The sequence below is a fragment of the Oryzias latipes genome, chromosome 9, assembly GCF_053564925.1.
Source record: "Oryzias latipes strain Hd-rR chromosome 9, Olatipes_Hd-rR_3.1".
Taxonomy (NCBI): domain Eukaryota; kingdom Metazoa; phylum Chordata; class Actinopteri; order Beloniformes; family Adrianichthyidae; genus Oryzias; species Oryzias latipes.
Window position 1 is genome coordinate 21,985,044 of NC_136245.1, and position 16,987 is coordinate 22,002,030.

At 39.5% G+C, this 16,987-nt stretch overlaps 1 protein-coding gene across 2 annotated transcripts in view; it reads left to right on the forward strand.

Annotated features, from left to right (window-relative positions):
• coro1ca (coronin, actin binding protein, 1Ca) overlaps positions 1 to 16,843 on the forward strand; it is a 31,021-nt gene extending 14,178 nt beyond the window's left edge. For both annotated transcript variants that reach the window (XM_004072381.5, XM_078952947.1), the window contains 9 exons: positions 7,288 to 7,410; positions 9,304 to 9,433; positions 9,599 to 9,780; positions 11,661 to 11,780; positions 12,101 to 12,205; positions 12,303 to 12,448; positions 12,571 to 12,628; positions 12,745 to 12,987; positions 14,573 to 16,843. In XM_004072381.5, coding sequence (XP_004072429.1) covers positions 7,288 to 7,410; positions 9,304 to 9,433; positions 9,599 to 9,780; positions 11,661 to 11,780; positions 12,101 to 12,205; positions 12,303 to 12,448; positions 12,571 to 12,628; positions 12,745 to 12,987; positions 14,573 to 14,692 — 1,227 coding nt within the window. In that variant the 3' untranslated portion in view covers positions 14,693 to 16,843. The remainder of the gene's footprint in view (positions 1 to 7,287; positions 7,411 to 9,303; positions 9,434 to 9,598; positions 9,781 to 11,660; positions 11,781 to 12,100; positions 12,206 to 12,302; positions 12,449 to 12,570; positions 12,629 to 12,744; positions 12,988 to 14,572) is intronic.
• The last annotated feature ends 144 nt before the right edge of the window (positions 16,844 to 16,987 follow it).

Below are 16,987 nucleotides of genomic sequence, written 5' to 3' on the forward strand. Positions count from 1 at the left end.
ACTTAAGTCTAAAGAGCTTTTTTATAGTATCTTCAAAGGTGTTTTCTTTGCCCAGGAGGGTATTGGCATCATTTATCTTCTATTTGTTGTCAGGATTTCTAGTTTTAGTCAGAGGGTAATTGAAACACCAACGCTAAGGTCTTTTACTTTAAAGTTGGTGAAATGCTGTTGTCTTAATCTACTGATACCTCAGCTGTTTGTGTCAACCATACAAATGCAGAGGCTTGTTCAAACTGGAAATTTCCATGGAGCTTTAAGCAGCTCTGGACAGTATGCATGGAAGATCCTTCAGTGGGTGTGCATGTGTGAATCACATGTTGTAACTTCAAGTAAAAGGAAGTGAACTGGCCTCTGTGAAAGAAAAGAATGTCCTCTTGCCTTGAGGGATTGTGTTCAGATGATCTTCCATGCATTTTCTGCAATGTCTTTTATAATATTACTATTGATAACTGGGTTGCATACATATATTTTGGCACAAGGGCCCTTATTCTTGGGTTTCTCTGGCTGGAGCGTGACAGGTTGACACAGAGACCCTGGAAAAATATTTGTACATATTCTTACATATTGGTGTCCTTAGACACATCTCTCACTCGTTTCCTTTCCAGGGTCTTTGAAATCTTTCACTTCTTCCTACCTCTTGTTCTGTACTGTGAGACTTGTATTGAATTTCTTAATGATACTGCTCACCCCAGTTCTTGACACTTGAAAATGCTCTGAAAACTTTGTTTATCTTTCTACTTTTTTAGCATCAATTATCCTTTTTCTCAAGTCTAAACTGATTTCTTTTATTTTTGGCAGCTAATGTTTTTACACTGTGTAAATTGAAAGATAACCCTCAGTTTTAACTTGATTTCACATGCTTTGAGCACTACAAAGCTAAAGAAAATCATTGCACAACAATTGTTTGTCCTATAGGTCAATAAAAAGGTCAGTTCTTAAAGGGGGTGGATCTTCGTGGTGTTTTTTTTTTTTCTTGGTGAAATTATTTTGTTTCTACATGCAAAGTAAAAAAAAAACTATTAAAAAAAATCTCTTTAAAATTCTTTGCTCTATTTGACAGCACTTGGGAGATAGTTGTAAGAAGAAGAAAAAATGAAAATTTCCATATGGGGCTAAAATTTTGGCCTCAAGTGTTTATACATTTGGCAAACTAGGGCAATTTGGAACCCGTCTGAACCAAATCAAAGGCGGGTACACCGTGGACAATCTGTTACAGGGCCAATGGAGCTGGAGCAATGGCGTTCACTATACCGGCTTCTGGGGGCCAAGTTGGCGGCCAGACAGAGACCCGCTGCGGGATGAGCAGCCAGCCTGCTCGGGCCTCCTGAACATGACATTTTTCTTATTTTCATTAAGGAAATAGAAGAAGAAAAAAAGCTCCTCTGATTATTCCTTTTTTTTTTTAAACCCTCTCTGGTTAATGCAGGACAGCAAGCCTTCAAACTCTGTAAGAGAGAGAACACAAATGCTGAGAACACATTTGGGACTTTAACTTTAAGAAGTTTGATTTTAGATAAGTGCAACCAACAATAAAATCCAGCCTTGGACATGCTTAAAATGCGGGCAGGTATCACTGCAATATGTGCCCTCTTCATTTCTCCCACACCTGGGCATGTGCACGCTGGACGGGGCAGATCAGGGAGCTGGCACAATGCGCATGTGCTCCTGGGCCATTGTGACATCAAAACGGTTCATTAATTCAAACTGAGCGACAGTTTGATTGGCAGAGATTTGAAAGGAGAAATACCGTAATTTCCGGACTATAAGCCGCTACTTTTGTCCTGTGCTTACAGCCCCGCGGCTTATTCAGTGACGCGGCTTATTTACGAACGTATTTTCAGTTTCAGAGCATGGGTTGAATGCTTACTCAACTCCAAGCAACAAGTCATTTATGTTTGAACACACCACTAAGCAGCCAAACAGCATGGACTTGACTTCATGCCCAGCCGCATCCCAGAATCCTTTGGTGCCATTAGACCCAACGTGCACGTGATCGCCACTACAATATGACGCAGCTTTCAAGTTAAAAGCAATCGTTAAGAGCAGCGTGAAAAAATCCACCATCACCAACGGGTTTGGAAAAGCCGGTCAGCTGCGTGATGGAAAAGCTGCAATCTGCAGCTTGGCTGCACGTAAATATGTGGGAATAACATCAGCCTTTATTTTGTCGGGACACGACTGGAAACACAAATTGACGTGATCGTTTTAACTGTATCTAAGGACTGAGCGGAATTTTACTTTGAAAAGCTCACACCGACCCACAGCCGCCGTGTGAGCTGGAGAGATGTTCTCCTGCTGCTCGTTCACATTGAGCTGCAGGACCGATGGCAGTCTGAAGGCTCCCGCACGTAACAACACATCCTCCCCTCATACACAAAACGTACAGTATTAAGTCCGATTGCTCCGCACAGACACGATTTGCTCCGTCCACCGGCGCAATGGTGACGAAGCGCTCCTCCCTGTAGCCGCCCTAGCCAGGGATGTCGGAGAAGATGGGAAAGGGAGACAAGGGGCGAGCGCGGAGCGCATAGGTGTCCGCGGAGCAACAGTGTTTGTTGTGGAAGGAAACTTCTGATGCACGCACCGCGCTGAGGCACGCGCTTTTCAGTCGCCGCTGCTTTATTTTACTGGTGTGTTTTTTTTTTTTTTAACCAGCCCTGTTCCTACCATATTGCTGCCGCGACACAAGCGGAAGGAGAGCTGTTCCCGTTCGCCCCTCCATCCACTGCTGCTCCTTGCTCATTCTTAAACACGTACAACAGTGTGGCGTCACCGGGCGTTGGCCCCGTCTGTAGCCCCTAAGACTCATGGGAAATGGGGAATCGCGGAGGTAAATTTCCTCATCATAACTGAGGGATGTAATGTTGATTATATGATTACTGTTTGTAATTTTATCTATGATACCTCAATTGTCAATAAGTAAAAAAAAACATAACTGAGGAATTTGTGAACAGAAGTCACTTCCATGCTGTTTAGCAGATGTTGGCGTATTCAAGTTCATGAACTGACGCAAGGCTGTCTCCTCCAACATTTGCTCCCAATCTGGGAGTCAGGACGTGCTTTGTCGGGCTGACGGCGTTGTGTAATGCATGCGGCTTGTACACTGAAGCGGGCCTATGTATGTAAAAAGCAAGCTTAAAACGTGAAAATGAGTGGGTGCGGCTTGTAATCGGGTGCGCTCTATAAGCCGGAAATAACGGTACTCCGTTACTGCAAAAATGAAATGACATTTTCCTCTTTCGAAAGAAAAATGCCTTATGTACATGTCAGAAACCCAAAAATCATGTTTTTCATCGGAACAGAGTTTGAGTCAGGTTTGGTGGTGTATCTGTCAGCACTCTTGCCTCACAGTGAGAAGGCCTTAGTTTGAATTTCAGCTGGTCCTGTCTATGTGGAGTTTTCATTTTTCTTTGTGGATACATGGGTTTTTTCCGAGCTTTCCAGCTTCCTCCCACAGTCCAAAAACATTCTTCAGAGGAAAATTGGTGACTCCATATTGTCCCTAAGGTGTGAATGTGAGTGTGTGGTTGTCTCTCTGTATGGCCTTCCTCTGGTTTGGCGAACTGTCCACACCACCTTTGTCCATGAGTAGCTGGACTGGCTCCAGCAACCCTGGGACCCTGGGCTAGATTAAGTGGATGTAGAAAAAAAATTAGATGGATGACTGGTTTTAGGTGACTTGTAACAGTGGAGCAGCCTTTGTAATTTTCAAGTTTACTTATTTTTAACCTTTTTAAACAGGAAACCAAATTGATCAACTCAATATAAGAAGACATAATCACTATCTTGAAAAAATTATTTATCAAGTAAGTTTTTTTAAAATTATTTTTACGGTTACAGAGAGAAGTAATTTTGGAACCTTTACTAACCTATTTTTACACATTTTTCTTTTTATTAGAGATCACCTGGCATTAGAAGCTGCATTTGGTTTGTTTAGAAAAGGTCATTAAAACTAGAGCTGTGACGGTGTGGGATTTTTGATCACCGCGTTGAACCAGCAGGGGGCGCGGTGTCACAAATGAATACAATTACAACACAGTATTCTTTATTAACAAATAACAGTAACAACTACCTACTACTGAACTAACTATATAGGTGTTGTAGAATGACTATATAGGTGTGTCAGCGCGCTGCGTGTGTAGGAGGAAGGAGCGCGCACAAGTGTGTTGGGGGTGCGTGTTGATTCTTCTGCAGCGGACCGCTCTGGAGCTCCACGCGAGCTTCACCTGTGCTCTCTGGTACAGACATCTTTTCAGAAAATTATATATTGCCCAGTAATAAACGAGACTGCAGACATTTTGTCACCTTTCCCGTAGCCATCAGCCTGACGCCCATGAAGAACTCTGGGCAGGAGGCTCCGTCTTTGTTTATACAGACACACAACGTTGCGCTGTACAAAATAGTTCCCAAACAAAACATGTAGTGATATTCATCGAAATCTAATGGTGTGCGTTCATGTTTGGTGTTACAGAGTGAAGGAGAACAGTGATAACCCCCAGCCCCCCAACACAAAATCCTCCGGCAGGCGGCCGTGTCACGCACTTAACGCACGCAGCTTGTAATGGAAATGAATACAATGGAAATGAATAAGGACGCATTAAATTTGTCGTATTCCCTCCCAAGACAGAAACTTCTGTTGTAGAATGACGATGTGTATGCACTTCTGAAACCACGTTGTGTGTGTGTGTGTGTGTGTGTGTGTAAGTAGAGCGAGCCCCGTGCTGTGCGGCTCTAAGAGGGAGTGAGAGCCCTGCGCAGTGCAAGAGGTGAGGCGTGGCGCAGGGAGTGAAGGAGAACATTAAAAAAGGTTTCCCCCAGAAACCCTTGAAGTCTGAACACAGGACTAGCAGAAAAGGTAAATTATCAGCAAAGATGAATGTGCTTAATGTGTTTATTATAGTTCCAATCACGCACCACATGCAGAACTTTCCAAAAAAAAAAAACTTTCAAAAAAACAAAAGTGCGTTGATGCGGTCATCGTCACACCCCTAATTAAAACTTACCCCAACTTGTTAACACAAATCAAGGACGACAAACAATATTATTGAGTTATAAATGTTTAGGTTTTGCAAATGCACAATGACGTGATGCCATTTGTTGTGTGAACTTGCTTTGTATAACTTGACCTTTTATGCTGACCTAAAAGGGGTTTTAAATGCCTCTGCTAAGCATAGCTAAAACTTGGCTTTCTGGTGACACTTTTTCCACTGTCTTGTTTAAAACTGGAAAATAAATTTAACATGAGGGAATGTTTTTTTTTTTTTTTTTAACCGGTTTAGTTGAGTCATTCTACTGGTATTTTTGTCATTGCTGCTTTTCTGTTAGAACAGTTGCTCCATGACTAAGCCAGCTGCCCTGTTTAGGTAGAGCGCTAAGCAGACCTGCTTGTTATGTCGGTGACAATAAAATGCTGTAAAAGAGGATCAGATGAGTTTAGTAATAACTTAATTATTCAATAATTTGGGGCCCTCAGATGAATCAGAGTTAATGTGCAAATTGCATGTTAAGAATTTTTATTGCATCTGAGATTCTAAATAATTGACAGTAAATCTGTTACAGTGTCAAGAATGCATATTATCTACATGGAAAATGTTGGTACATAGGAGTTCAAGTTATATGGCATCAAAATAAATGTACAAAACAGGCTTATTAGTAACCCCTTATTTCTCCACACCAAATTGTTCTGCCCAATGTTTACCTCCTTAAGTCAAGCTGTTAGCAGGAACTTTGAAACTTTAATGAGAAGGTTTTTTCCCCTGATATTTATTTGCTTACTTTGACGATGTGCAACGTGTCCAATTAAAAGGGCTATGATCCACAACAATGTTTTTGTGTAGCATCACTACAAATGTTGTGAGTTTTTTTCTTTTATACCAGATTGTTTGCACAGTTTCTGTAGCTACACATGGTCATCAGCCCCGTTTCCTTCCTGCTTTTTCATCCTGTTCACTCTGCCTGCAAGAACACAAGTACAGGAATGCTTTTATTTCAACAGGGAAATGAATTTTCGAAAGATAAAATTAATACAAATTACATTTCAGCAATGTAATTCTAAATTTATTCTCTTTTTTTTTTAATGTGATAAAAAATAATAATAATAGAATAATGGCTTCTGCAGTATATTCCAGTAGATGGACAGCTTAAAGTTACATTTCTGCATTTTAGATTGGGAATGCTTCAGCGGTTTGTGCATTTCTGAGTGATTGGTACTTACTGGTAGAATATATGGAGAATAGATTTTATTCTTTTTAACATTACCATTAATATTTACAAAGTACTGTAATGAGGGTGCAGCTTTTACACAATATTTGTACTTGTCTGTGTTTTCATTTTGTGCTATATTTTCTAAGCGTCATACGTTCCAAAGCAATAAAGTAAAATGTAGACTACCTGGCATGACTACATGACTCAACACGCTCAAAGTACAAACACTGATAAAACAGTTGATGTGGAGCAGTGAATTATGCTCTTGAATACTTTGATTTTCACCCTTTGACCTTTTAAAACAAGTGTGAACTTTGTAACCGTCACTTGACTTACACTGTCCTGATTTTAAAGGCTATGAAGTTTAGAGAATGAGTGCTACTGAACTACTGAGATGAGGAAAAATGGATTATTTTGGTCTTTTTTCATTTGAGCCATGGAGAGTTATCCACCTTATAGCATCTCCTTTTGTGATTAGAAAATTGAGTCGATTAACTTGGTAAAAATCTGTAATGGACTTTGGTTCTAGTAAGTTAAAGGGAAAAGCTTGTAAAGTGACTCAACCTGAGGGAAGGTTCATGATATTTCTGAACCATAATATATAACCTTTTTTTCAGTGTTGAAATCTTTTTTACCCATGTTTTTAAAATGTTAACTGGACGTTTGTATTTTTAATTGGACTGCACGCTTGTTTTGCATTGTAGTACAGTGAATGCTTAAAAAAACTTTTTCTGAATGGTTAATAATAGAAGTCATAAAACTGGCTGTTTCCAGCCATCTTCCACCCATCCATCTTCAGAACCTGTTGAATCTCTTTCTGGTAACTGGGCTGCTGGAGCCAACCCAGCTCCCTTCCAAACCTTAAGTTAGAAAATTATCTGGTATTTAAAATGTTGCAATTTCCTTCTTGTTGCCTCAGTCACTTGTCTAGTTTCATGTTTATATGTGGGAAAGGATCAGTTTAAGTTTATCACGTGAGCTTCTCTTTCAATGAGGTTTAGGATTATGTTACAATTGTCCTGTTGCAAAACCAGAATTAAATTGAGACTGATCTTGTTTTGCTGTTGGTCTTTGTCTCTACAGACAGGACGCATTGACAAATCCTACCCAACAGTATGTGGGCACACAGGCCCAGTGTTGGACATTGACTGGTGCCCTCATAATGACCAGGTGATTGCCAGCGGCTCCGAGGACTGCACTGTGATGGTAAGGTTTTCTTATACTTGTTACACTTGATCTCTTGCCTATTCAAAGAAGGAAATTGGCTGTACACATTCTTGGGCTAATAAGTGACCAGAGACCGCATGCTGTCAGACGCCAAGCTGTTGCAAGTCTAACGTTCTGGATTAGATAAGGCTAAAAAATGTTTAGATGTCAGGACCTGGGAATGGTTTTGCTGTTTGAGCTGAGGTCACTGATTTTTTTTTTTTTAAGAATGTTTCTGTACTCTCATTCAAATGACCTTATTTGGGTCAAAAAAGTCTTCTTTTGCTTTGCACCACTGCATTATCTTCCTGTCTCCAGTTTAAACACTTATTTTAAATCTCTGCACAATCATGTTTCATGAAGAGAAGAAAAGTAATATTAGTTCTAAATAGGGCTGCACGATAGGAGGAAAATTTGCAATTTGTGATATTAGGGATCAATACATGTAAAAATGGTAAAACAACCAAATACATAATTTCAATTTCGCTGCAACAGTTTAATTTAAATAAGAGTCAACATAACTTAAATTACGCTCCAAATGACCCTAGTCTACTTAAAAAACGAGCATCTAACATAAAATGGTCCATTCAATTGGTCAAAGATGTAAAAAGCCCTAAACTGCTCAAATGCTTAAAGGGATTTATTTTATTCGTAAAATTCTTCAAGCTGCCATAAGATTGTTTTAGCACATTTAAGGTTGCCATTTATTGCAATGTTCGCCTACTTTTGCAATCTGCGTATTGCACAGCTTGATATCAGGATAACAACAAATTTGTGTTCTGTTGTGCAGGCCTAGTTCTAATGTTTGTAGTTCTAATCTTTCTACCATATCTGGAAAGTGAATATGGTAGAATAACCACCATTGGGCATGAATGGAGTTTAGTAGGTATGCTTGGGCATCAGTCCAACAGACAAGCTTTAGTTAAAATATCTATCCTCTCAGAAAGATCTGCAGAAGTGCTCTGATCTGTACTTTTGGAGAAACCAAACCACACACAGCATAGAAGAGACCCAAAATCAAGCAAGGACTGTTCAACTGTATCTGAAGGGCAGTGGATTCTACTTTAAAGACAATGAAGTGCACAGTCTAGACAGAAAAAAAAAATAGATGGAAAAGGGGGGTTGATGAAGCAATTCAATTCAATTTTATTTGTATAGCCCAAATTCACTACAATAGTCGTCTCGATGGGCTTCTTATCGGTAATCTATGTCAAAATTGAGTAAACCTCCCTCAACAGTGGTGGGACATGAGACATTTTCCGTCTCACATGTACAATCCTGTTGTGACATCTTTGCCCAAGGGTACTGGGGTTCCATTCACACCGGTCACACATTAAAACACTAATGAGTGCCCCCACCTCTGAGTCACACCAAGACCTCCATCAAGTAAGAGGAAATTAGCTGACCATTCTAATAACAGAATTGTTGACATTTGGCTCTGCCTATAATTATTTATTTATTTATTTGACGAAACATTCTGTTGATAAATTGCCTGAATTTCCCAACAGCAGTTAGTAAAGAAGCTGCTCAGGTGTTAGGAGAAGTTCGTTTCTAAATCAGGCTTTTAAAATCCTTGAAGCACAGAACCCAGCCAGAACACGACCCAGATGACTGAGAATCATCATAGATGTCACCTATCATCAGCATAAAAATTATTAATCTATTAATTCAAATTACATTAAAATGTGTTCTACAATGTTAGTTTAATAGCCTTGTTGCAAAGTTAAACTTGAACAAGTCACTGCTGCCCCCTTGCGGTCTTTTTTGGTAACTGCCTTTTGCATAGGTTTATGGGTTTTTTTCTCTCGCAACATAATGTACTTGTTTAATTTTTTTGTATCTTTATTTTTCTCTTTAATTCTTTGATGAACACAATGTTTTTGTTCTCCAAAGGTCTGGCAGATTCCTGAGAATGGCCTCGTCACTCCTTTGTCTGAGCCGGTGGTTGTTCTGGAAGGACACTCGAAGCGTGTTGGCGTCATCACATGGCATCCGACAGCACGCAACGTCTTGCTTAGTGCAGGTACAAACCCTGTCTCTGTCATGAAATTTGCAAAATGCAGCCAAACTCCATATCTGCTTTTGTCTCCTAAACCTGAAGTTTAAAATGACACGTATCTCTGTTGAATCATAATTTTGGGTGCAGTCTCAGACTAGTAGGCTCACTTGTTCTTCCGTCTCCTTTCAGGTTGTGACAATGTAATAATCATCTGGAACGTGGGCACGGGTGAAGCCATGATCACCCTGGATGACATGCATCCTGATGTTATTTACAACGTTTGCTGGAACCGCAGCGGCAGCCTAATCTGCACTTCCTGCAAAGATAAGGGCATTCGTGTCATCGACCCCCGCAAGGAGACAATTATTGCTGTGAGCAAAAAGAAACTTCTATTAGATAAAGCATTGAAAAGCTGTTAATAATGCTTTACTTTTACAAATGTGGAATATTTAGTATTTACAATATTTACACCACATAAAAATGCACTTGTGCTTTTTTTACCTCACTGCCAAACATGAAATAAAAGTAAACTTTTCCTGTTTTAGGTCAGTTACAATTAAGAAAATTTTTCCTATGAGACTTTCCTAATGAGACTAGTTTTAATTTTATTAAAGTCAAAGGTTTACATACATTTCATTGGTATTTGGTACGATTGCCTTTATACTGCAGTACTTGGTCAAACCTCTTTGATATTCTTCCACACACTTCTCACAAGATCACATTCCTCCTTACAGAACTGGTGTAACTGAGCCACGTTTGTAGGTCGCCTTGCATATACCCCCCTTTTCAGCTCTGACCATAAATGTTCAATAGGATTTAGATCCAGGCTCTGTGATGGCCAAGCCAAAACATTGACTTTGTTATCCTTAAGCCACTTTGTAACCAGTTTGGCAGCATGCTTCGGGTCATTGTCCATTTGGAAGATCCATTCGTGCCCAAGCTTTCCCTTACTGGCAGATGTCTTCAGATGTGGCTTCAATATTTCCACATACCGTCCTTTCTTCAGTATGCCATCTATTTTGTAAAGTGCACCAGTCCCTCCAGCAGCAAAACAACCCCACAACATGATGCTACCACTCCCATGTTTCACAGTCGGGATGGTGTTCCAAGGCCTGCAGGCTTCCCCTTATTTCCTTCAAACACAACGATGGTGGCCAAACAGTTCCATTTTAGTTTCGCCAAACTACAGAAAATGTCTCCACAAATTAAAGTCTCTATCCTTGTTTGCATGTGCAACTATGTTTCTTTTGGAGAAATTGCTTCTTCCTGGCAGAGCAGCCTTTCAGCCCATGTCTGTACAGTACTTGTTTCACTGTTGATAATGACACATTCTTAGCATCTTTGTCCAGCAATGTTCACAAAATCTTTTGCCTTTGTCCTTGGACTAGACATATCGGAGCAATGTCTCTGGGACACAGAACCCATTTCCCTCCTGAGCCATACGATGGCTGGACATTTCCATCATGTCTATACTTGCGTACAATTGTCTGGCCGGCCAATGATCCAAGGGATGGCAGCTTAACCCCCTCCCCGCTCCCCCCAACTGTCAACTGTCGTTGTGTCTTTGGGCAAGACACTTCATCCTCTCTGCCTCCAGTGTGGCTCCACTGGTGTGTGAATGTGTATGAATGTCCCGGTGATTGCACCAAATAATGAACCTGTCTTCCTCATATCTTGACTGTTTTCTTTTAACTTTCCCATGATGTTTTACAAACAAGCATGTGTGTTTCAAATGGGCCCTAATATATATCTAATAAACTTAAATGCTGTCAGTAAACGTATCAGATGCTTCCTAAGAGATGACATCATCATCTGGGATTTCTAAAATTGTTTAAAGGCATAGTAATCTTAGAGTATGTAAACTTTTGATTTGATAAAGTAATAAAAACTTGTCTAAAAAAAAGCCTTATTATTCTGACATTTAGCAAATAGAAATATATTTTTTTTAATTGTAATTGACCTAGAACTGGAAAAGTTTACTTTTATTTCATGTCTGTCAGTGAGAGAAAAAAAAGTGTGTTTTTATGTGGTTGCATGTAAACTTCTGGTTTGAACTGTATACCAAAGCAAAAACACTGTGATACTTTAACTTTTGATGTGAACAGTAGTTATTTAAAAATTCCGACAGATTATCTTAAACATTTAATGCACTGCATTTTTGCAAAAACACTAATGTTCCTGTGCTGCATGTAAATTGTACTGTAAGTTATGTCGATACATGCTTATTTGACTTCTGAAACCTGATTCACAGGAGAAGGAAAAGGCACATGAGGGCGCTCGGCCCATGAGAGCCATATTCCTCGCTGACGGTAACATCCTCACCACTGGTTTCAGTCGTATGAGTGAGAGACAGGTGGCCCTCTGGAACATGGTAAGTGATGACAAAAGTGCTGATGACTTGTTACAACCTAAAACACTGATCTCGTATTTGTGTTGTTTTTAATATAGACCAGGTAGTTTACTATGTTGCATATGTCTGTGCCTGTTTGTGCAGGAACAAGTTGCAGTTTACTTGACAAAACAATCGTTTAAAATCTAGATTGCAACCTAAAAAATGGCTAAAATATATTACAATTTATTAAATTATTATGGCACAGAAAAACATGAGAAACATAAGAATTCTACGCCTCCGGTCTGGAAGGATCTTGCTCTCACTGATCTAATTTGTCCTTTTTTTTTGTTCTTTTTTAGAAAAATATGGAGGAGCCCATGAGTGTTACTGAGATGGACACTAGTAATGGAGTCCTCCTGCCCTTCTATGACCCCGACACAAGTGTTGTTTACCTGTGCGGAAAGGTGTGTTTGGTTTTAGCTACCTAAAAGTCAAATCAAGTGAGCTCTCAGTCTTACATATATTTACTTTTTTACATAATGGATGACTATTATTTTGCAGGGTGACAGCAGCATTCGCTACTTTGAAATCACAGATGAGGCACCCTATGTTCACTTCCTGAACACCTTTGCATCAAAGGAGCCCCAGAGGGGCATGGGTTTCATGAGCAAGAGAGGCCTTGATGTCAATAAATGCGAAATTGCAAGGTATATTAAAACAGATCGTACATTTCAATGTGTCCTATTTGGGTTTAATTTTCTGGATTTTTTTTCTGCGGCTTCACCACTTGGGGGCAGATTTGAGCTGTTTCTTATCCTTGTGTTATCAGGTTCTACAAGCTGCATGAAAGGAAGTGTGAGCCTATAGTGATGACTGTGCCTCGTAAGGTGAGTTTCTGTCAGTTTGATCCCCTTGGATCATTGCTGTTTTATCTAAACCTTGTCTTGTGGCTCTGAGATGAAAGAACTTATATCTTTACTCTTTCCTCCGACACTCCTGCCAGTCGGAAATGTTTCAGGACGACCTGTACCCTGACACAGCCGGGCCAGACCCCGCACTGGAGGCTGAGGATTGGTTTGAGGGGAAGAATGGAGACCCCATCCTCATCTCCCTCAAGAACGGCTATGTTCCAGTCAAGAACCGGGAATTCAAGGTGGTCAAAAAGAACATTTTGGACTCCAAGGTTCCTAAGAAGTCAGAACACTCGAGTCATGCCAACAAGTCTGCCTCCTCAACTCCATCAATTGTAAGTATTGATTTCTCTGTCAGCCACTGGGATATTGAATATGTCCTTTTATTTCACAATGAAATATCAAGTCAATGAAAACATTCTGCAGTAAACAAATAATCTTTGGAAACATTTTTAAACAATTAACAGATTTTGACCCTTCAACTTCACTACATTCATTTAAATTACTGAAAAGCAAACGTCTCCTGCAGCATGACTTCCTGTGCCAGACTTGGTAGATATAGAATTGTATACAACAGCATTATAGTCTGTTTTTTTGTTTTTATTATTATTTATTTTTTAATACAGTACATTTCCATACGTTACTGCAGTTTCCTCCACACCAACCCAAACAGCTGTTGAAATGGCGGCTGCTATTTTAACGGCGAGGCAGATACACATAAATGTGTCTTGGTTTGATTTAGCGGCACCGATTACAAAAGTCTGACTGAAATGTGTTTTAGTTTTGCAAATTCTGTAAAAGGTTATGGAAACATTTTGGTAAATTTATGGAAAACTAATGCTAAAAAAGTGAAGTAACCCACAATGAAATTATCTTCATATTGTGATAATTATTCAACAAAGTCATTTGATTTAAGAAATTACAAATATTATAAAAACATCTGGGCCAAAAGTTAAACATAAAAAGAAAATCCACATTTAACCGTTTATACAAATACTGATACAAATAGAAAATTGAAATGTTATTGCATCACTTCAGGCTCTCACTTCCTTTCATGCAGCTTGTAGAAGCAGCAAAAGACACAGAAGAAGCTGTTCAATTCTGCCCCCAAGTGGTGAAGCCACAGAGAAATGAGTGTGGTTCCACCCGCTCAGATCACAAATAAATTAAACGTTTAGTTTTTAAGAACCTGCTGTTGGAGTTGCTTCACAACTCCACAACGTCTGAGTGGACTCTAAATGTTCAACTGAATAGAATTTATTCTTAAAATTATTCTGAAATTGTTTTTGACATTTACATCTTTGACCTGTTTCCTTGATAGAAAAAAAAAATCCCCCACACTATACTATGTGCCATCAATACAGCAAGCTAATGCTTCCACTGCCTGCCACTAGGGGGTAGAGACTATGTACCTTTACACTCTGCACAAACTACAGAGATTCGAGAGTCTTCATGTCACAAAGAACTATATAAAGCATGCAGTAGCGGCTGGATAAAAGATGTCTTTCTTCCAATCTTATCAGAAAAATGTGTTTACAAATGATGGATAAATGGCTGTAAACATAAGGTGGTTTGTGGAGGTCTTTCATCTTACTCTGGGACCTAGAAACCAAGATCTACTGCTGTCCTTGGCGGCTGCTGGACCTCGCCCTTAACTCTGCCTCCTGCCTAGAACCCGACTCGCATGATTCTCTGCAATTTAGCTCTGTAATAACAACTCATTTGAGTACTGCTGCTAGTGAAATTGTTAGCCTTCAGAAAACCTGGTTCTTTTATAGTAAAACTTACTGGTTGTCCTTTTTTGCTTTTTGTAATTGTGCACTTATGACCTAAATACGACTGTAAATCATGTCTTATTGTATTTTTTTTATCTTTTACAGTTGATGTGTTTATTAAAAGTGTTATCCATCTCTTTCACAGAAATCTGAAGCAAAAATGGATGAGATATTAAAAGAAATGAAGTCCCTCAAAGACCTCATCAGCAGTCAGGAGAAGCGAATCATCAAACTTGAGGAGCAAATGTCTCAAATGGCCATTTAAGGAACCTTTGACCCAACACACAACATTCAGGATCTTCTGTAGGCTGGGGAGTGCAAGGACAGTCTTAATGACAGTGTTGGGTCTGAGTCCTGCCAAACATTGATCCCTAGCAACATTCCAGATTAACTTTTTTTTTTTTTTTTTCTTAGCCAACCCCCCCAAACCCTCATCTTAACCCAGGTGGAATAAGAAGGACATGTGGTAAATTTACTTTTATTCTGTGGCAGTCTGTTGTGCGTGGGTGGTTTCTTTTTCTTTTTTTTTCTTCATAGCTGTTTCAATAAAAAATATCTTCTCTTTTTAAAGTGACCAAAACAACTTTTCAGTGTCAAACATCTGCCCCGTTTTTAGAAAATTAGTGATTATTGTTTCCTGTTAACGTGCCCTACAATTCCAAATAGCCAAATGTGGACATTTTTGTTTACTCTTTATCACAGTATTGTTGTTCTCTTGTTCTTTCTGATAAGTTGCAAACTAAAACTTCAGTGCAGTGTACTTTTGATGCTTCCTCACTTGTGCACTTTTACATCACTAGGATACAGAGATCGGATCATTGGTTCAAAGAAAATACATTCCAGTTTGGCACCGGAAACACCAAACATCTACAAACACTTTCAATGTTCAGACCATCTTTCAGTCCTAAGTCGCTTCATATCACTGCAACTGAGAACACATTTGTTCATGTAACGGATGCATATCCTTCTGATTTGCTCCATATTTGCACACTTCTCCATGAAGTGTGCTACTGTTGTAACTCTGTGCTCCTCTGTCCTGTGGATGTGCAGAGACAAACATGGACGCCCTTCCTTTCTAAACCAGAACAGAAGTGCTTTCCATTCAACAGTGTCCCACAAATACGTTTAATGTTCAAACAGAAAAGAAATCCTAATTCTACCAAGTCACACACACCAACATATCATCTGAGAATTCAAGTCATCTGGGGATGAAGCTAGAGACAATGTCTGACGGGGCCACAGGCCTAAGATTGTGGATATGTGCCTTGCGTCTTTGGTTTGTTGACATCTAATGGTTGGGATGCTCCAAAGGACTCAGAAGGTCCGAGACCTGCCTTTTTTAATTTTTTTTTATCGTTTTTTTTTTTTGGAAAGAATTTAAAAGCTGACATCCTAATCTGTTCATTTCTCTTTCTGCTTGTGTCCCTCTTAGCACTCCCAATTATTTTTCTCTTATTTCTGAAAAAAGTAGCTAAAAAAAAAAGGAATAAAGCTATCCAGGTTGTCTTTGGATTTGTTTCCCAGTGGGAAGCTGAGACGGGTAATGATTCAGTTTGTTTGCCTTCATCATTTGTTGCCGCTTGTACAGATCAGAAAGTGCCATGGAGGTGACTGGAAGTGTGGAATGGGAGCTGTGATGTGAGTAGTTTGTGTAGTAAGTAGAGACGTAGAAGGCTAACTGGATTTAAAACCACTTTGAGGTGCTATATGTTGTACTAACACTCTGCTCCTAAAGTACTGTTCTATTTTTGTGTGTGTGCGTGTTTTGCAAAGCTAAATGACAGGAAGTCGTACACTTGGCTGCATTGCTGCACTGCCACTAGGACTTTTTGACCCTCTCTGTCAGGAAACCGGTACAGAAACCTTTTTGAAATGAATTTGGAAGCATTTAGTTTGTGACACAAACACAAACTGATGTGACAGGATCTCTGTTTTGCAAACAATATTCTACCATGCTTTGTCAAAAATGTCATTTCCGGTGTTCTTTTTGTCTGTTTTCAACAGTACTATTGGCACAAGAGTCGAGGGGTGATAGTTAATAGCAATCCAAAGGGACAGTGTAAGTCGGAATGTGCAGATAAGAGAAAACGTGGGTGAGAAATGTGTAAATAACATGTCCATGTTTTGTTTTCTTTTCTTTTTGTGGTTGCGCTGAAGGGGTGGGGGGGTTGTTTGTATGGGTGCTGGGTTTTAAATATTTCCACTGTTCATGTTCCTTGCACCTTTCCAGAGCGCGGCGTAAACAAAAGCAGAAGTCCTCCGGTACATGTGGAGAACCTGCAAACTAAAATCATGTGGAAAACCAGCCCCCATGAACGGCACATGTGGAGGTCTGCTCAACATTTTTGTTCAGTACTCTTGCTTCATGTATCAATCATTGATTATAAGAAAATTAATAAAGACTTTTTAAAGTTGACACCTTGAACATGTGATTCCTTTTTTCTTATTTCTGTTTTCATTTCTGGGATTCAGTCAAAGATTTTGGAGTTTTTACTAAAGACAGTTTACTTATAAACCTAAAATCATATATAAAGGGGTCACTTGATGTGTAATAAACTAT